The following is an 18348-nucleotide window of genomic DNA, read 5'->3' on the forward strand; positions in this document are numbered from 1 at the left end:
CTTCCTCATCCTGTATCTCCTTCTCCGTCAACCGGTGCACGTGAACGGCGTATGGTCCTTTGGCACACTGATGCTGGGTAAAGGTGACCTCATCACCCGGGTAAAGGTCACGACCTCGGTGTCCCTCCGGCAGGTGGCTCTCGACATCCCTGCGGGTGACAAAGACGTCGCCGGGGGTTCGGTGATCCCGGATAAAGCCCCAGCCATGCTCCAACTGGAACTTTATTACGGTCCCGTTGGCGCGGGGACCGTGGGCCGCACGGGGGTTTCGTCGGGCCCGGCGTTTCTGCTCCGCGCTTTGGATCTGGAGCCGTTCCTCGCGGATCCGCCTCTCTCGCCGTTCTCTCCCAAAGACCTCTAGCTCTTGACGGCAGCATTCCTCACGCTGGGCTGCGGCCGCCCGGGTCTCTTGGGTGAATCCCATGAGGTTTTCACCGGTGGGATCCCATGCAAATTGGGCCTCCTCCAACGGGAGCGGGACAATTTTGGCGGGTGCCGGTGCCGGGATCAAAGGCTCGCACAGGGGTCGTTCCTTCCGGAGTCGGGGGTTGACGTACTCCGGTGGCCACACGAAGGGCAGCCCGTCCGGGCTGGTATGTTGCGCAAACAAATCTTCGCCCAGGGGCAGCACTGTGGAGGTCGAGGGCGCTGTGGGGGCAGCGGCGCCCGGAGGTACTTGGCCTTGCGTCCAGGCCGGAGGCATCCTCTTTGGATCCAGGTATGGCACCTTTGGGGAGGAGGGCGCTGGAGGGGCAGCGGCGCCCGGATTCACCAGGCCTTGCGACCAGGCCGGTGGCGCTGTGGAGGTAGAGGGCGCTGTGGAGACGGCGGCGCCCGGGGGTACTCGGCCCTGAGACCAGGCCGGTGGTACTTCCTGCTTCGCCGCGCTCAGGGTTGAGGCGCGTGACGTGACAGGGGGCGTGGCCGCGGCTCCTGCCGCTTGAGGCCTAGTTAGGAGCGGTGGCGGTGCGGCAACGGGCGCGGTGAGTGGGACTTCGGGCTCTGCGACGGGGAGCTGGGGCAGGCTTTCGGCTACTGGGCTCGGGGTGATGACGTCCCCATTACCTGCTTCCATCCCTGCGGCTCCCTCCGTGGCGTCGTCTCCGGCCTTCGTCCCTCCTGCACCATCCTCAGGGGCAGACATGCTCCTCGTTGCGGGTGGCGTCCTCTGCTGGCGGGTTCCAGCCTGCTGGACCATCTCCCTTCTCCACTCGGCCAGTGCTTCTTGCTGCACTCGGGCCATCTTCCGGGCCAAGGCCTCCAGCGCGGTCTGTGCACGCTCCCGATCTCTGGGGAGCTGTGCCAGGATCTCCACCAGGCCTTCTGGGGTGGCAGCCTGCAACAGGTTCCGGACCACAGGGTCGGTGCTGCTCGACTCTCCTTCCATCTCCGGGTGCGATCTGTCCAGACTCCTCCAGGCTGCACCCATCTTCTCTGTTTTGTTCCCTATCCGCCCCCTTTGAGGGTGGTCCCGGGGCAACTTAGTGACAGTCAGTTCCAGGGGCAGCCCCCTCACGCTGATGGACATTTCTATCATTGCAGTCTCTGCTGGTGGGGGCGGTTTCCGCTTTTGGCGCCATTCTTGGACCTGGCCCACGATGGGAGGTGGTCTTTTGCCACCCTCTGGCACGCCCATAATGGCGTCCGCTCTGCCAGGGCGGGAAATCGTCTCAGATGGCGGGAATCGTCTCCTTATGGCGGGAAACTCCGTGGATGGCGGGCAAAGGCTGCAAATGGCGAGCAAACGGCGGGAAACGACCCGAGATGGCGTCCGATGGCGGGGACCCTCTGGAATTGGCGGGAGACTTCTTCTTACGGTACATGTGAACTTTTCTTCAGGCACGCAGTACCCGGTGGTTGCGGGCACGTAATCCTGCCGACTACGCCAAAGTTGACGCGCCCCTGGGCCTGAGTCGTGCGGCATCGCGCGCACGGGGGCTTACCCGGAGCCGGATCAGATAGGGGTAGTAGTCTCGTGGCGGTGACCCGGTCCGTGCCCAGGGAGTCAAGCTGAGTGGCAGTATTTAGCAGTAGATGTTAGAATGTTCGACTACGCCACCCGTGGATTGCGGTTATGAAACCGCCGCTGCAGGGCAGACCGCTGAGGCTGGTGTTGTTTTGTGCAGCTGAAGATGGGATGACTCCCCACAGGAGGAGTATTGCCTCAGGGCAGCTATTGTAGAGTTGATGATGGGGGTGATGGTGCGGATGTCCCAGTGCTGGTGGTGCAGGTGCGACGACGAAACACGGAGTCTGGTAGTGCAGTTTCAAAAGCTTTACTCACAGTTGTTGCTCCGGTCACTTTGGCCAGCAGTGACCACCCGAGCCGTGCTGCGTCCACCAGGTCAGGGACTCGGCCAACTCCCAGGCGATTCCAGAGCGTGGTCCAGAGCTCCCCTCTCTTCCTTCCTACTGGCCGTCCTCACCAGGGACCCACCTATGTCCGGCTTCCTCGGGCCTTATGGGGCAAAACCTCTCTCTGGCTTTCCTGACCCTATGTGGCGTGCCTTCCTGGTGGATGTGGCAAGGGGTCGTGCCAAAGCTTGACCACGACCTCCGGTTCCTGGCTAAGGATGATTGACCTCCACCAGTTTGGGATCCGGTACCCTTCTCTGTCAACCCTTCACCCGTTTTAGCTCACTCGTGGGATCTCAGGGTTCCCTCTATGCTTGCGTCTCTGGGCCTTTCTTCGTGTTTCTCCTTTTCCTCCTCTCTCCTCTCTGCTTCAGGCCTAGCTCTGGAGCTGGGCCCAGACGGAGCCACGGCTCCCCCTCAGCCCTCTCTGGCTGAGCTCCTCTCTCCACTCCTCCAGGCTGAACAGACCCTGTCTTAAGATGGTGCCCACCTTATATACTCCCTCTGACACCCGAGCCCTGGTGACAATGCAACCAATGGGCTCCTACCTATGCCCAGAGTCCCTCCTCTGTCTGCTCCTACACCACTGGGATGTTCCTCCCCCCCCACTCCAGTCAGGGACAGACGCTGTCGTACCTGCACAACTATCTGGTGGGAGTACCGTTGTTCTGTCCCCCGGAAATGGGGTGAGTGTAGTGCATGCAGCTATCTGAGCTCAGTTCCACGCTCTATCCTTACCCGGGAGTGAAATACCACACCTCTGGTTCGAGGTGCAATACCCCTGTAGCAGCCGAGTCCTCGGGGTGCTACATGTGTACCACACTCAACATGGACCAGAGGAAGCGAAGGAAAGAGTTGTCTCAGGAGATTAGAAAGAAAATTATAGACCAGCATGTTAAAGGTAAAGGTTATAAGACCATCTCCAAGCAGCTTGATGTTCCTGTGACTACAGTTGCACATATTATTCAGAAATTTAGCCAACCTCCCTGGAAGTGGCCGCAGGAGGAAAATTGATGACAAATCAAAGAGACGGATAATACGAATGGTAGCAAAAGAGCCCAGGAAAACTTCTAAAGAGATTAAAGGTGAACTTCAAGCTCAAGGAACATCAGTGTCAGATCTCACCATCCGTCGTTGTTTGATCCAAAGTGGACTTCATGGGAGACGACCAAGGAGAACACCATTGTTGAAAAAAAATCATAAAAAAGTCCAACTGGAATTTGCCAAACTACATGTTGACAAGCCACAAAGCTTCTGGGAGAATGTCCTATGGACAGATGAGACAAAAATGGAAGTTTTTGGCAAGGCACATCAGCTCTATGTTCACATATGAAAATGAAGCATATCAAGAAAAGAACACTGTCCCTACTGTGAAACATGGAGGAGGCTCTGTTATGTTCTGGGGCTGCTTTGCTGCATCTGGCACAGGGTGTCTTGAATCTGTGCAGGGTACAATGAAATCTCAAGACTATCAAGGGATTCTAGAGAGAAATGTGCTGCCCAGTGTCAGAAAGCTTGGTCTCAGTCGCAGGTCATGGGTCTTGCAACAGGATAATGACCCAAAACACAGAGCTACAAACACCCAAGAATGGCTAAGAGGAAAACATTGGACTATTCTGAAGTGGCTTCTATGAGCCCTGACCTAAATCCTATTGAGCATCTGTGGAAAGAGCTGAAACATGACGTCTGGAGAAGGCAACCTTCAACCACGAGACAACTGGAGCAGTTTGCTCATGAGGAGTCGGCCAAAATACCTGTCGAGAGGCGCAGAAGTCTCATTGACAGTTACAGGAATCGTTTGATTGCAGTAGAAGCAGGGTTGAAAAGCAATGTCTGACTTTCATTTGTTCATTTTCATAGATTTTTAATTCATTATTACTTTTGTCAGATTCAAGTTATTTCTGTGACCATTGTGCGTTTTTCTTTCATTAAACGAGGGGTACCAACAATTTTGACCACATGTGTACACTGCTGCTTTCTAGTAAGTGTTTCATCATCTCTTCTTAGCGGATTCCCAGCTACTCTGCTCAGTACTCCCATCTCACACTCCAGTAAGTCCAGAATAGTGGAACACTTGCTTGGACTTGTCCTCGTTGGATAGATGGTGGACTGCTATGATTTTCCTTCTTAGCTTTAAAAAAAAAAGGTTTAAAGAAATGAATGAGATTTTTCTGTGTCTACCAGATAATCCTGGGTGACCATTCTTTGGCTTTTAAGAATGACAGAGAAACCCGCCAGGCCAACTAATGTGTATTGGGTTGTTGGACTTTCTCCATCAGATGTTGTAAGCTAGGAGGGTTGGGCTTGCTGGATTTCAGCATGTCCAGTCCTTTGTTCTGACGGGAAGGGGTCTGGTTATGGCTTCTCCTCTTTCCATTGGACATGCCAAATTTGTATGCCTGTGGGAAAAATTAACTGGTGTCCAAATGCCTCGTTATTGGAGGTGTTTGGTCACTTTTAAACCTTGTTGCAAGGTCCACGTAGACTACCGGGGTTCAGTACGGCCACACATTTGTAGCTTTAGAGTATAATTATACTTTTTCTTATCATTTGTGTTTTTGATCTTGTACAATATTTCATTTCCAGGCTGGATGTAAAGCCGCGATAGTCTTCTTCCAATACTGCATCATGGCCAACTTTTTTTGGCTCCTGGTGGAAGGTCTCTACCTTCATACCCTCTTGGTCATCTCTTTCTTCTCGGAAAGAAAGTATTTCTGGTGGTACATCTTGATCGGATGGGGTAAGCTGCATAATTTTATCCTTTTTACTGTCCAGGAAAGTTTTAGAATATCGAAAATTTTTGGATGTTATTTAGCCCATGACAAAAATTTCTGTAGTATTGCCCCCCAACGATTGGACATCACTTATGGGCTCCTTTTTGTAGGAACATTTTAAACTTCAGACGATCCCAAATGCAAACCCCTGCTCGCCCATAACCAAGACACTAGAAATAATATTCTGTTACTTGTCAGTCTGTAGAGTGATAGTCCTGACCTCAACCCCACGGTAATAACATTTCCACAGTAATGGTTCAGAGGCTTCTCGGAATAATGGAAACAGCTGAATTATGGTGCAATTATTGGTAAATTAATTAGTTGTGATCCACGTGTTCACCATATTACTGAAGCAAAATGTAACAAGCATTGCGTTTATGGAATATATTTTGTTTTTGATATTATTTTGTTTTTCTTTTTTCTTTTTTTTTTGTGTAGTCGGTGTCATTCACAGAAGAGAGAGCCCAGTTGTAAAAAAATAAAAAAGGGCCCTTTATTATGGGGCCGGGATTCAGAAATAGCTCTAATTTCTTACCCCTGTGTATAGGGAGAAGCAGGAGCCGAAAAAAAATCCAAATAAATTCCCAGGCTTTATTCCATTCTGGTATCTAAAATCCAGACGAGACTAACGCATTTCTGACATCGTCCCAGTTATGTTTGTGTGATAACCTGTGGACGCCGCTTGGATTTGTCTCGGATCCCCACCCGGATTAGCTCCATTGTCGTTCTCGCATTTTCCATGCTGAATATGTAAGAAATGAGAAGCAAAACACTGATTTCTGCTGCACAAAAAAAAATAAAAAATTGTTTTGTGATGCGTTATTATGCGGAATTTATGTTTACAAGGTTTTTTTACCCAAAAGATCAAGCTCTCCCCTGTCCTATGGCTCAGAAAGGGAGGAGCGCAGCCATGGTTGGTCTCACTGCTTTGGCTAATCAGTGGCTAAAATTTCTGCCTCTTTCCTGGGAAACTGCATAATTAGAACATGTTCACACAGTGGTTTTTAGTTCATGCAGATATTAAACATTTATTCCTAAAAAAATAATCAGATTACTAGCTGACCACTTGGGGGTCTGACTGGTGCGAACCTCAGCGACCCCGAGATCAGGGCTCTGCAGTTCTGTCCTGAACGGAGAGGAAGTGGACAAGTGCTGCCTTTGCTCATATCATTGCCTATGTGATGGCCTGACTTGACAGTCCCATAGACGATGAATGGAGCAGAGGCCGCACTTGTGCACTACCACTCATATCAGGTTGAAGCTGCAAAGCCTCGTTCTTGGGGTCGCATCGACTGGACCCCCTAGCAATGAGCAAGTAGTAATCCCTTATACTTGATTTTTTGTTGGAATAACCCTTTAAAATCTGCATAAAAAAACACCATGTGTGAACATATTCTTACTATACATTTCCCAGAAAATGTTTGCCACCTACTAGCCAAAGTGATGAGATTAACCATGGCTGTGCTCCTCCCTCTAGGGAAGGAGTTTTGTAATATTTTTTAGCAATGATTCAGGTGCTTGAAAGCAATGATTTCATTGGTTGCTTTGAATCTCTCAGGGGTGTGTCAGTGGGAGGGGCAGAGGTAGTAGTCACACCCCTTTGCCACATTAGACATCGTTATTATAAACATACTCGCCAGCTTTCCATGGTAAGGATCAGCCATAAGCAGATGCTCATTCTTTGGCTCCCCTTTACTGAAGTCATGGCCCCACCAAACATCTCCATGCCGCACCCCCGCCTCTCCGCTCCATGATCCCCACTTTTTGGATGAAGAAACCTATCGTAATCGCTGGTTTCCAGGAGGTTTGGGGCAGATTCTGTCGACTTGTGGGCTCTTCAAGAAGTCTGGATGGTCTCCCTTTTTTCAGGATCCTCTGGAACTGTTGGGAAGCATCATTATACATGCCACGCAGTAGAGAGAGTGATAGATTGGCGCTCAGCAACTTCAGCTCCTCTTCCTTTCTGCACGTGAACCAATCTTATTACTGGGAAATTAATTAACTAAACGCTCCTAAGTATTGTCAGAGACCACAATATAGCGCGGAGATAAAAGGTCGCCCTTCTCTTATTGGGAACGTGTAGGAGCATCAGGGAGAAAATGGAATAGTTAAGTCCCGTGAATAGTCTGGATTTCCAAATCAATATGTTCAATCTCTGCCAGGATGAACTCCCGCCGGCTCTGTGACCTTCGACAAATTATCCCTGGCACTAAATCAATAGATATATAACAGTATTTTTCTCCAAATGAATTTCTCTTTGATCGCTTGAACATCTTTCTTTCCTTCCATAGGAGCCCCGACCGTATTCATCACAGCTTGGACGTTCACCAGGATATATTATGATGACAGTGGGTAAGAAAAGCCGAAATGTACCGATGAGGTATGACTTAAAGGGAACCCGTCACCAGGTCTATAAACGAGACGCTTCCAAAAATACCAATCGGACCTCAGAAGCCAGCCTATTCCTACAGACAAAAATGCTGTACAATCCCAAATTTCTGAAAAAAATGCAAAATGGACTTTTGTAGGTGTGGAACTCTCATTGTATACCGGCGATTGGTTCCCTTTAAATGGGTTAATCTGGACTAAAAATCTGTGATGTATTCTTTAGGGGGGGTCTGACTCACGGCACCCCCGGTGATGAGCTTAGCCACTGCCAAAAATACTGTGCTGAGCCTATACGGAGATGTAAACCATAAAGTGCTGCCGCCTGCTGATAGGCGGGAGTGCAAGGAGCTGAACCCCACCGATCTGATCAAGATTGTAATCATGGAAAGACCCTTTAAAGAGTTCATTTTCCTTGCAGAACGTGTCTGACATATACTATGCTTGCTGAATGCTGTAAAGGCTGTGTTCTTGTATGTAGTGTTTAGTTGTATGTTCTTTATAGTATTTAACTGTAAAGGCTGTGTCCTTGTATGCAGTGTTTAGTTGTGTTCTTTATAGTATTTAACTGTGAAGGCTGTGTTCTTGTATGCAGTGTTTAGTTTCTGTGTTCTTTATAGTATTTAACTGTAAAGGCTGTGTTGTTGTATGCAGTGTTTAGTTTCTGTGTTCTTTATAGTATTTAACCGTCAAGGCTGTGTTCTTGTATGCAGTGTTTAGTTGTGTTCTTTATAGTATTTAACTGTAAAGGCTGTGTTCTTGTATGCAGTGTTTAGTTTCTGTGTTCTTTATAGTATTTAACTGTCAAGGCTGTGTTCTTGTATGCAGTGTTTAGTTGTGTTCTTTATAGTATTTAACTGTAAAGGCTGTGTTCTTGTATGCCGTGTTTAGTTGTATGTTCTTTATAGTATTTAACTGTAAAGGCTGTGTCCTTGTATGCAGTGTTTTAGTTGTGTGTTCTTTATAGTATTTAACTGTCAAGGCTGTGTTCTTGTATGCAGTGTTTAGTTGTGTTCTTTATAGTATTTAACTGTGAAGGCTGTGTTCTTGTATGCAGTGTTTAGTTTCTGTGTTCTTTATAGTATTTAACTGTCAAGGCTGTGTCCTTGTATGCAGTGTTTAGTTGTGTTCTTTATAGTATTTAACTGTAAAGGCTGTGTTCTTGTATGCAGTGTTTAGTTTCTGTGTTCTTTATAGTATTTAACTGTCAAGGCTGTGTTCTTGTATGTGGTGTTTAGTTGTGTTCTTTATAGTATTTAACTGTAAAGGCTGTGTTCTTGTATGCAGTGTTTAGTTTCTGTGTTCTTTATAGTATTTAACTGTCAAGGCTGTGTTCTTGTTTGCAGTGTTTAGTTGTGTTCTTTATAGTATTTAACTGTAAAGGCTGTGTTCTTGTATGCAGTGTTTAGTTTCTGTGTTCTTTATAGTATTTAACTGTAAAGGCTGTGTCCTTGTATGCAGTGTTTAGTTGTGTTCTTTATAGTATTTAACTGTGAAGGCTGTGTTCTTGTATGCAGTGTTTAGTTTCTGTGTTCTTTATAGTATTTAACTGTAAAGGCTGTGTTGTTGTATGCAGTGTTTAGTTTCTGTGTTCTTTATAGTATTTAACCGTCAAGGCTGTGTTCTTGTATGCAGTGTTTAGTTGTGTTCTTTATAGTATTTAACTGTAAAGGCTGTGTTCTTGTATGCAGTGTTTAGTTTCTGTGTTCTTTATAGTATTTAACTGTCAAGGCTGTGTTCTTGTATGCAGTGTTTAGTTGTGTTCTTTATAGTATTTAACTGTAAAGGCTGTGTTCTTGTATGCCGTGTTTAGTTGTATGTTCTTTATAGTATTTAACTGTAAAGGCTGTGTCCTTGTATGCAGTGTTTTAGTTGTGTGTTCTTTATAGTATTTAACTGTCAAGGCTGTGTTCTTGTATGCAGTGTTTAGTTGTGTTCTTTATAGTATTTAACTGTGAAGGCTGTGTTCTTGTATGCAGTGTTTAGTTTCTGTGTTCTTTATAGTATTTAACTGTCAAGGCTGTGTCCTTGTATGCAGTGTTTAGTTGTGTTCTTTATAGTATTTAACTGTAAAGGCTGTGTTCTTGTATGCAGTGTTTAGTTTCTGTGTTCTTTATAGTATTTAACTGTCAAGGCTGTGTTCTTGTATGTGGTGTTTAGTTGTGTTCTTTATAGTATTTAACTGTAAAGGCTGTGTTCTTGTATGCAGTGTTTAGTTTCTGTGTTCTTTATAGTATTTAACTGTCAAGGCTGTGTTCTTGTTTGCAGTGTTTAGTTGTGTTCTTTATAGTATTTAACTGTAAAGGCTGTGTTCTTGTATGCAGTGTTTAGTTTCTGTGTTCTTTATAGTATTTAACTGTAAAGGCTGTGTTCTTGTTTGCAGTGTTTAGTTTCTGTGTTCTTTATAGTATTTAACTGTAAAGGCTGTGTTCTTGTATGCCGTGTTTAGTTTCTGTGTTCTTTATAGTATTTAACTGTAAAGGCTGTGTTCTTGTATGCAGTGTTTAGTTGGGTGTCCTTTATTGTATTTAACTGTAAAGGCTGTGTTCTTGTTTGCAGTGTTTAGTTTCTGTGTTCTTTATAGTATTTAGCTGTAAAGGCTGTGTTCTTGTATGCAGTGTTTAGTTTCTGTGTTCTTTATAGTATTTAACTGTAAAGGCTGTGTTCTTGTATGCAGTGTTTAGTTTCTGTGTTCTTTATAGTATTTAACTGTAAAGGCTGTGTTCTTGTATGCAGTGTTTAGTTTCTGTGTTCTTTATAGTATTTAACTGTAAAGGCTGTGTCCTTGTATGCAGTGTTTAGTTGTGTTCTTTATAGTATTTAACTGTCAAGGCTGTGTTCACTTGTGTCGTTTTGGCTGCAGTATTTCTTTGCTTTTTTTACATATTTGGTTGTAAAGGCTGTGTTCATGTGTACACTTTTTAGTTGTGTGTACTCTTCATAATATTTAACTGTAGAGGCTGTGTTCTAGTATGCAGCTTTCAGTTGTGTGTTCTTTTTAGTATTTGACTGTAAAGGCTGTGTTCACATGCAGTTTTTTATTTTGTGTGTTATTCACAGTATTTCACTGTACAGGCTGTGTTTAGCTTTTACTTGTGTGATCTTTGTAGTATTTCATTGTAAAGGTGGTATTCACGTATGAAGTTTTTAGATTTGTGTGTTCTTCATAGTATTTAACTGTAAAGTCTGTGTTCGTTCATGCACTCTTGGCTCCATTTTTTTTTTTTTGCCTTTCTACATATTTGATTGCACAGACTGTGTTCACTTGTCACAATTATCTTGTAGTTTCATCATGCTGTGACTTTACTAAAAAAAAGTGCAATGTGTCCAAAATGTGTGAACACAAAATAATTACGTACACAATATTGGGGAAAAGTTTAGCAAATACCACTGCACCGCACATCTGAACACAGCTTTTTGTGTATACTTTCATGGTGTATTTTTGGCACATTTCTATGGCAATTTTTCATGAATTTTTCTTGCATCTCTTCATTAAAAAGACTGGAAATGATTTCTTGTCAATTTTACAAAAATGCAGCAAAAACTTGAAAAGTGAAACTGTATCACACATCACCACGTTTGACCTTCCTTCTTTTCTTCCTCGCCGCTGGTCAATTGCTCCTTCTGTAACAGATCAAAAAGGAGGCGGAAAACTTCATTCTGCGCAATTTTTCCAATTCCACTTTTTAGACCAGAGATTTTATCAGCGCTGATCTTTATGATTTTTTTTTTTTTTTTACAGGTGTTGGGACACCATTGAATCCCCGATATGGTGGTGGATCATCCGAGGTCCCATTTTGGTCTCTATTTCGGTAAAGTATTTTACATTACTTCTATTAACCTATTATAAAAATACCTTATAATTAACTCTTTGTGCATGAAATGGTATGAATTTAGGCTTATGGTGCATAGTCTATAGAGTAGCAGTGCCATATGGAGGAGCTGCTGTGCCTGTCCGGTGATGGCACCTACTGCATTGCTGCAGCCCTGTCTTCTGCTATTGTCAGGGTTTCATTGGTCAGACCTCCACCAGTCAAATGTTAGTTGTCTTCCGAGACTTAAGTCCCCAGACCCCTTTAAGATCCAATTACCATAATATTTATTAACTGAAAAAAATAAGTACTTATCATAGTGCCCATGAATCTTTAAAAAAAATACCTTCTTTCCACATGTCCCCATGACAACACTTCCCGTCCCTGTGCTCTGGCAGTTTAGTGTTATCATAGTATCATTGAATCTTGTGTCCTGTGCAAGAAAAATCAAAGCTGATTGGTTGATCTGAGCTTCTATCTATGATACGATGTCACCAAGCTGCCAGAGAACATGACCGAGAAGTGTTGTCTTAGGATGACATTAAGTGCTGTGGGTCTAACATGTAATGAGTTGGGTAAATATATTATGTAGAGAGGGGAAACTTTAATAAATTTGATCCAGAAAGTTGCAGTTTCTCGTTTAGCGAAGGGATCCATAATAAGAGGCTATAGTAAAGTTTCTCCATTGTCTTTTATTACAATGGAGCCGTCACATGACTTGGAACACTGTGTGTTACATTGTATCATGTCTGAGGGGGCGGAGCATGACACATTGACGTTCTCATTGTCTCATGCTCCGCCCCCTCGGCCTCTGCTTCAGACATAATACAATGTATCAGTTTTCCCTGAATTGTTTCTTTAAAAAAAATAAATAAATAAAAGATTAGAATCAACAGTTCTTGAGTCGTCCTCTGCGGTCAGAGCAACCAACATGGCCGCGCTTCTAAAGGGTTAACCTGCTGGATTTGCTTCTTTTAAGGGGTCTGGAAAAAATCAGGTGTTTGTCACCTAATAAAATTATTGATTGTCATCTAATTTCTCCATAAATATAGAGGAAACCGCTTCGGAAAAATCTAGAAAGTTCAAAACTGTTAATGAAAAAATAACTTTCTTTTATTGGACACATATGTGTATATAGAAAAGAACAGTATTTAATTAGCATTTTTTATTTTTCTTTTTATTATTTGATACATTTTCATTTGAACAAAAATAATTTTTTTATTTTTTTTTACTAGAAACTTTTTTGGGGGTTTTTAGAAACAATTTTTTAACTTTTAATATTTTTTTTTTCTTTTGTGTTACATTGTTTCTTAAGTAATGGTTGTAACTTTTAATAATTACCACCCTGGAACATTGTATTGTCTGTGATCTGTTCTTGATTTTTCGTTGTTTCATTGCTTCAGTTTGTATGATTGTCGTAACTCCTGATTAACGGTTCTCGCTAAATGCCGACCTCTAGCCGCCATGTCGTCTGTCCGCTGTCTGAGGCTGCTGCGTTTCGCATAGCTGTGTTCTATGGGCTTGACATCATCATACTTGCGATGTATGACACAAAGTCCCAAGCAGGTTGATGTCAGGCCCAAGATGGCTGCCATCCTATCCCGCTATACAAACATGAATAAATTCCATCGGAGAAGACGGGTTACTAACGGACTGCTCGCATTGTTTTACTGCACTGCTTATGGATTTGGGGGGGGGGGGGGTTGTTTGTTTTTTTCAGATCTTAGACTTTTTTGTGGATTTGTGTTGGAGTAATGTATCTCTTTTTATTTATTTTTTTTAGGTCAATTTCATTCTTTTCATCTGCATCATCCGAATTTTGGTTCAAAAATTACATTCGCCCGATGTGGGAAGAAATGAAAACAGCCAATACACGTAGGTTTCAGTCATCTGCTCTACTATATTGTATGTCTGGTATACAAAACGCGTCAGTTTGAGTCAGAATTTGGAAAGTTTTACACACCTTAAAGTTAGAAAAAGTTGTTGTTTTTTTTTACGGAAATAGCGCCACGTTGTCTATGGGCCATGATTGGTATTGCAGTTTGACCTTCTCCACCTAAGAAGCAGCCCACAAATGTAAAAGTGCATTGCTTTTGGAGAAAAAAATGAGAGGAGACTTCTTTTTGTAATTTTAGAACCTTTAATACGGCAGGTCCTGTGCCGATTGGGGGATGGGATTTTTCTTTTTTTTTTTTTTACCTCTCCGTGAGCATTTAGGGTTGCCACTTATAAATGCCTTTTATATAAAGGGGTCTTACAGTACAAAGGTATCGTAATTATCATTGACCTTTCTAATATTGCTGGACGTTGTGCTGAGAGAGGGGAAGGAAGAGCTGCTTCATCTTAAGAGCTGCTGCTTCACTTCAGTCATCGGCACACATAAAATCACACAATAAACAATTAAATCAAATTTTTTTATGCAGCAAAATGATTTCTTTGGAGAGAACAGACTTTGACAATAACTTTGACAAGACTGGTGATCACCCAGAGAGCAGATCATACAAGGAGGATCTCTTTAAAGGGGTATTTCCCCTAAAAGAAGCTATCCCTATCCATAGGGAACCCCAGTGATCCTATGATCGGGGCTGTTCAGCTCTATCTTGAAGCATGTTCACTCACTGCTCCATTCATTTTCTGTGGGACTGTCTTAGAACACTTGGCTGTTTCCAACAGTCCCATTGATAATGAATGGAGCCAAAACTAAGCATGCTCAGCTCCGCAGAGCCCCGCTCTTGGGCTTCCCGAGCCCCATTTTCGCAGAAGGACCCCAGCGATCAGCAGGTTATTCACTACACTATGAATAGAGCATGAGTTGTTGTATTTTTGGAATAACCCTTTAAACTAGAGCGTAATAGTTGATCTTCTAATCATATGTAGATATACAAGAATGGTCGGATGTGCTAGGATGGTGGACAGCAGTTTAGTGCCCCCTATTGGAGGGACTGTAGCTACTTTGTAAGTCATTGTGCAAACTTTAAAGAGTAACCATCATGTGTAAAGAAAAAAAAAATAGTACACTAAGAAAATTTGTAATAATATCACTTTATCACAAAAATCCACTTCTTTCTCCTCCCGGACTGATCTTTCATTGTCCGAGTTCTCAATTAACAGATAGAATCTTTTTTCTGCGAATACAGATGTCAAGGATAACAAGAGATCACGCAGATCCCACCACTGCCACCAATTTGTCAGGGAGCAACACTCCGCCGCCTCCAATCGTCAGGACAATTACGCAATTGACTGACGAGTGATGGACGAGGCCGCGGCTGTTTCCACTACTAGTACTAGGCCGGTTATTGGGGAACTCACAATGAGCGTATGGTATATACACCTCTGTTTCCAACACATGGAATATATATATATATCCCCCGGTACGGTTACTGCCCACTCCGCAATAACAAAATAACTACTTGCTGCCACCACCAATCGTTTACAGTACGATTGGACATCCGTTACAGGTAGCGTATGGCTTCAGGGGTGCAGTTTATAGAGTAGGAGGAACGAAGCTACTAAATTTTATATATTTAATCCAAAAAGTAGGCATTGTTTATAAAAATATACAAAGATGTTACAAAATGGACAAAACAATACAGTATAAACAATTACATACAATAAAAAGGATAAACAGAAGAAATGTACTAAACCTGATGTCGCAGGGTTGGCTCTGGATTTTATGAAAGGAGCACTTCGGTTTTGGGAGGCAACGGACAAAACTACAGTAAATTGCATCTCCCAGGAATGACAAAAATAATAAATCGGTATTTGCTTTTATTAACACAAGTTACGCCCACATACTTCCTCTGCGGTGACTCACAACAGGGCTGATCTTCAGAAAACTATAGGATGTAACTCACTCTTAGAAAATAAAGAGATTCCCAAATTCTGGTGGTCCCAGGTGGGAGATATTACTGTCATATTTACCATAACAATTCTACTTTTATATAGATAGGAAACATGGCATGGATAGCATCATCCATCTTTTCGATATTAATTTGAAGGTGTTATGGTCACCTCCCAGTGATGTAAGACAATGCTTTACTTTTGTCACGACTCCGAAAATATGACTTTCATATCTATCAAATCTATGCCTTTCATAAAAACCTCAATTCATCATAATCTCTAAAAGGAGGACAAAGGATTTTAAGTAATCTGCTTACTTTTCTGTTCAAAGCTGATGCTAGAGGTAATAGGTTATTTCTATCAGCCATAAATCTGTCACCTTCTGCATTCTTAGGCAAGCTGGGGATGGGACTGCATCTGCTGTCCGTTAGAAGATCCTCTTTAATCACCTGTTTGCTAATGAGGAAGTTAAAGGGTCGTGTAAAGTTTAATAGAGTGTTAGCCTTGCTTCAGTATTCACTATAATAACTATAAGATAGTTTATAGATTTGCAATTATATCTATAGCAACAGACTTTACCATTACTGAGATAGGAGATGACAGTTAGTGCTCATAAAATTCTGTGGAGATCTGTAACTTTCTTTTCAGGAGAACTTGCAGCAGAATGTCTGTGTCGGCCTCTAGTTCCATCCCCCTCCTCTCTCCATAGAGCTTTAAAAGCACTAAGTGTCATTATCTCCTATCTCAGTAATATAACATTTGGTCTTCACTGAATACAGAGTTTATCCATGAATTAAGAATAAATGCTAAGTCCAGGAGGAGAAAGAAGTGGATTTTTCTGATAAGATATATTACAACGTTTCTTATTTTCATGTGTACTATAGATTTGTGAAAAATGAATCTTTTAGAGACTGGAGTCATAATTTGGACTATTAGTCAACCCGGAGTTTACTCCAAAAGGAGGAGACCAGAAGGAGGGTAATGTTAATCCTTGTGAAGACTTACAGATCAAGGAGGGCTCCATGGGAAAATAGATATGCAAATTAGGTAGAATGGCACAAGGAAGCAGTTATCCTTCAATCAGGAGGAGAGCTAATTTGCATATTTTTCCCAAAGTGCATTACTTGGCCTTTTAAGTCTCCACAAGGTGAACCAGGATCCCCAGAGACCTACAGTCGTCTTTACAAACTGACTAAACTTGTAAATGTCTCTGTAGAATTGTCCCGGCAAAACTTTCCTCCAAAAAATGTCTCATGTTAGACTGACTTTGAACATAAATGTTGCTCTTTGGGAGCCCAGTCCTGGCGCTCGCTTACGAGATGTGCTTCCTAATTAAGACAAATTCCATGTGATGCGCCTCTGTGTGTCTGCGGCTGGAAGCCTTGTGTGGAGCTTGTTTATTGGGGCAGAAGTTCTCCCGGCAGGCATCTTTCCAGCGGCATTTCGTGCCGAGCGGCTGTAACTCAACCATGCGATGGCTCCTTTGTGCTGGACGAGAATGTGTACCAGGAAAATACTTGTCAAATGTATTCTCATTAACTCTTGTTACTGCTAATGAGCGGCGTTTTGTTCTCTGTTGTCACTTAGTTTCCAGGAGGATTATCAATAAATAATAAAAACATCCCGTTATTGTGGGCTACGAATGCGGCGGAGTGTCCTGCTGCGCTGTGGAGCCGCGAAAGAAATCGTGACAATGTGTTAGTCGGGAAATACAATAGAACGTTGTATCATTAACAGAGAGGAAATGTGGAAGGATCAGCTGGAACATTAAGACCTCAGACGGGAAGTTACAAGTCCAAATTGTGCTGACTGGGTCAGAACGTCTCCAAAATCGTGGGGCGTACTCAGTATACTGTGGGTCTTGTGGGGTGTTCCCGGTATATGGCAGGTCTTGTGGGTTGTTCCCGGTATATGGTAGGTCTTGTTGGGTGTTCCCGGTATACGGCGGGTCTTGTGGGGTGTTCCTGGTATATGGCAGGTCTTGTGGGTTGTTCCCGGTATATGGTAGGTCTTGTTGGGTGTTCCCGGTATACGGCAGGTCTTGTGGGGTGTTCCCGGTATACGGCGGGTCTTGTGGGGTGTTCCCGGTATACAGCTGGTCTTGTGCGGTGTTCCCAGTATACGGCGGGTCTTGTGGGGTGTTCCCAGTATACGGCGGGTCTTGTGGGTTGTTCCCGGTATATGGTAGGTCTTGTTGGGTGTTCCCGGTATATGGCGGTCTTGTGGGGTGTTCCCAGTATACGGCGGGTCTTGTGGGTTGTTCCCGGTATATGGTAGGTCTTGTTGGGTGTTCCCGGTATATGGCGGTCTTGTGGGGTGTTCCCGGTATATGGCAGGTCTTGTGGGTTGTTCCCGGTATATGGTAGGTCTTGTTGGGTGTTCCCGGTATACGGCGGGTCTTGTGGGGTGTTCCTGGTATATGGCAGGTCTTGTGGGTTGTTCCCGGTATATGGTAGGTCTTGTTGGGTGTTCCCGGTATACGGCAGGTCTTGTGGGGTGTTCCTGGTATACGGCGGGTCTTGTGGGGTGTTCCCGGTATACAGCTGGTCTTTTTGGGTGTTCCCAGTATACGGCGGGTCTTGTGGGGTGTTCCCAGTATACGGCGGGTCTTGTGGGTTGTTCCCGGTATATGGTAGGTCTTGTTGGGTGTTCCCGGTATATGGCAGGTCTTGTGGGTTGTTCCCGGTATATGGTAGGTCTTGTTGGGTGTTCCCGGTATATGGCAGGTCTTGTGGGGTGTTCCCGGTATATGGCAGGTCTTGTTGGGTGTTCCCGGTATACGGCAGGTCTTGTGGGGTGTTCCTGGTATATGGCCGGTCTTGGGTGTTCCCGGTATACGGCAGGTCTTGTGGGGTGTTCCCGGTATACGGCAGGTCTTGTGCGGTGTTCCCGGTATATGGCTGGTCTTTTTGGGTGTTCCCGGTATACAACAGGTCTTGTGGGGTGTTCCCGATTCCCGGTATACGGCGGGTCTTGTGGGGTGTTCCCGGTATACGGCAGGTCTTGTGGGGTGTTCTTGGTATACGGCAGGTCTTGTGGGGTATTCTCGGTATACGGCGGGTCTTGTGGGGTGTTCTCGGTATACGGCAGGTCTTGTGGGGTGTTCCCGGTAAACGGCAGGTCTTGTGGGGTGTTCCCGGTATACGGCAGGTCTTGTGGGGTGTTCCCGGTATACGGTGGGT

At 44.3% G+C, this 18348-nt stretch overlaps 1 protein-coding gene across 4 annotated transcripts in view; it reads left to right on the forward strand.

Annotated features, from left to right (window-relative positions):
- LOC141264849 (vasoactive intestinal polypeptide receptor-like) overlaps positions 1-18348 on the forward strand; it is a 273152-nt gene that overhangs the window by 239512 nt on the left and 15292 nt on the right. For all 4 annotated transcript variants that reach the window (XM_073677220.1, XM_073677218.1, XM_073677217.1 and 1 more), the window contains exons 7-10: positions 4942-5095; positions 7421-7481; positions 11257-11326; positions 13110-13201. In XM_073677220.1, the coding sequence (XP_073533321.1) occupies positions 4942-5095; positions 7421-7481; positions 11257-11326; positions 13110-13201 (377 nt within the window). The remainder of the gene's footprint in view (positions 1-4941; positions 5096-7420; positions 7482-11256; positions 11327-13109; positions 13202-18348) is intronic.

This window comes from Phyllobates terribilis, unplaced genomic scaffold, assembly GCF_046119375.1.
Source record: "Phyllobates terribilis strain yellow unplaced genomic scaffold, ASM4611937v1 Scaffold_4__5_contigs__length_816908805, whole genome shotgun sequence".
Lineage (NCBI taxonomy): Eukaryota > Metazoa > Chordata > Amphibia > Anura > Dendrobatidae > Phyllobates > Phyllobates terribilis.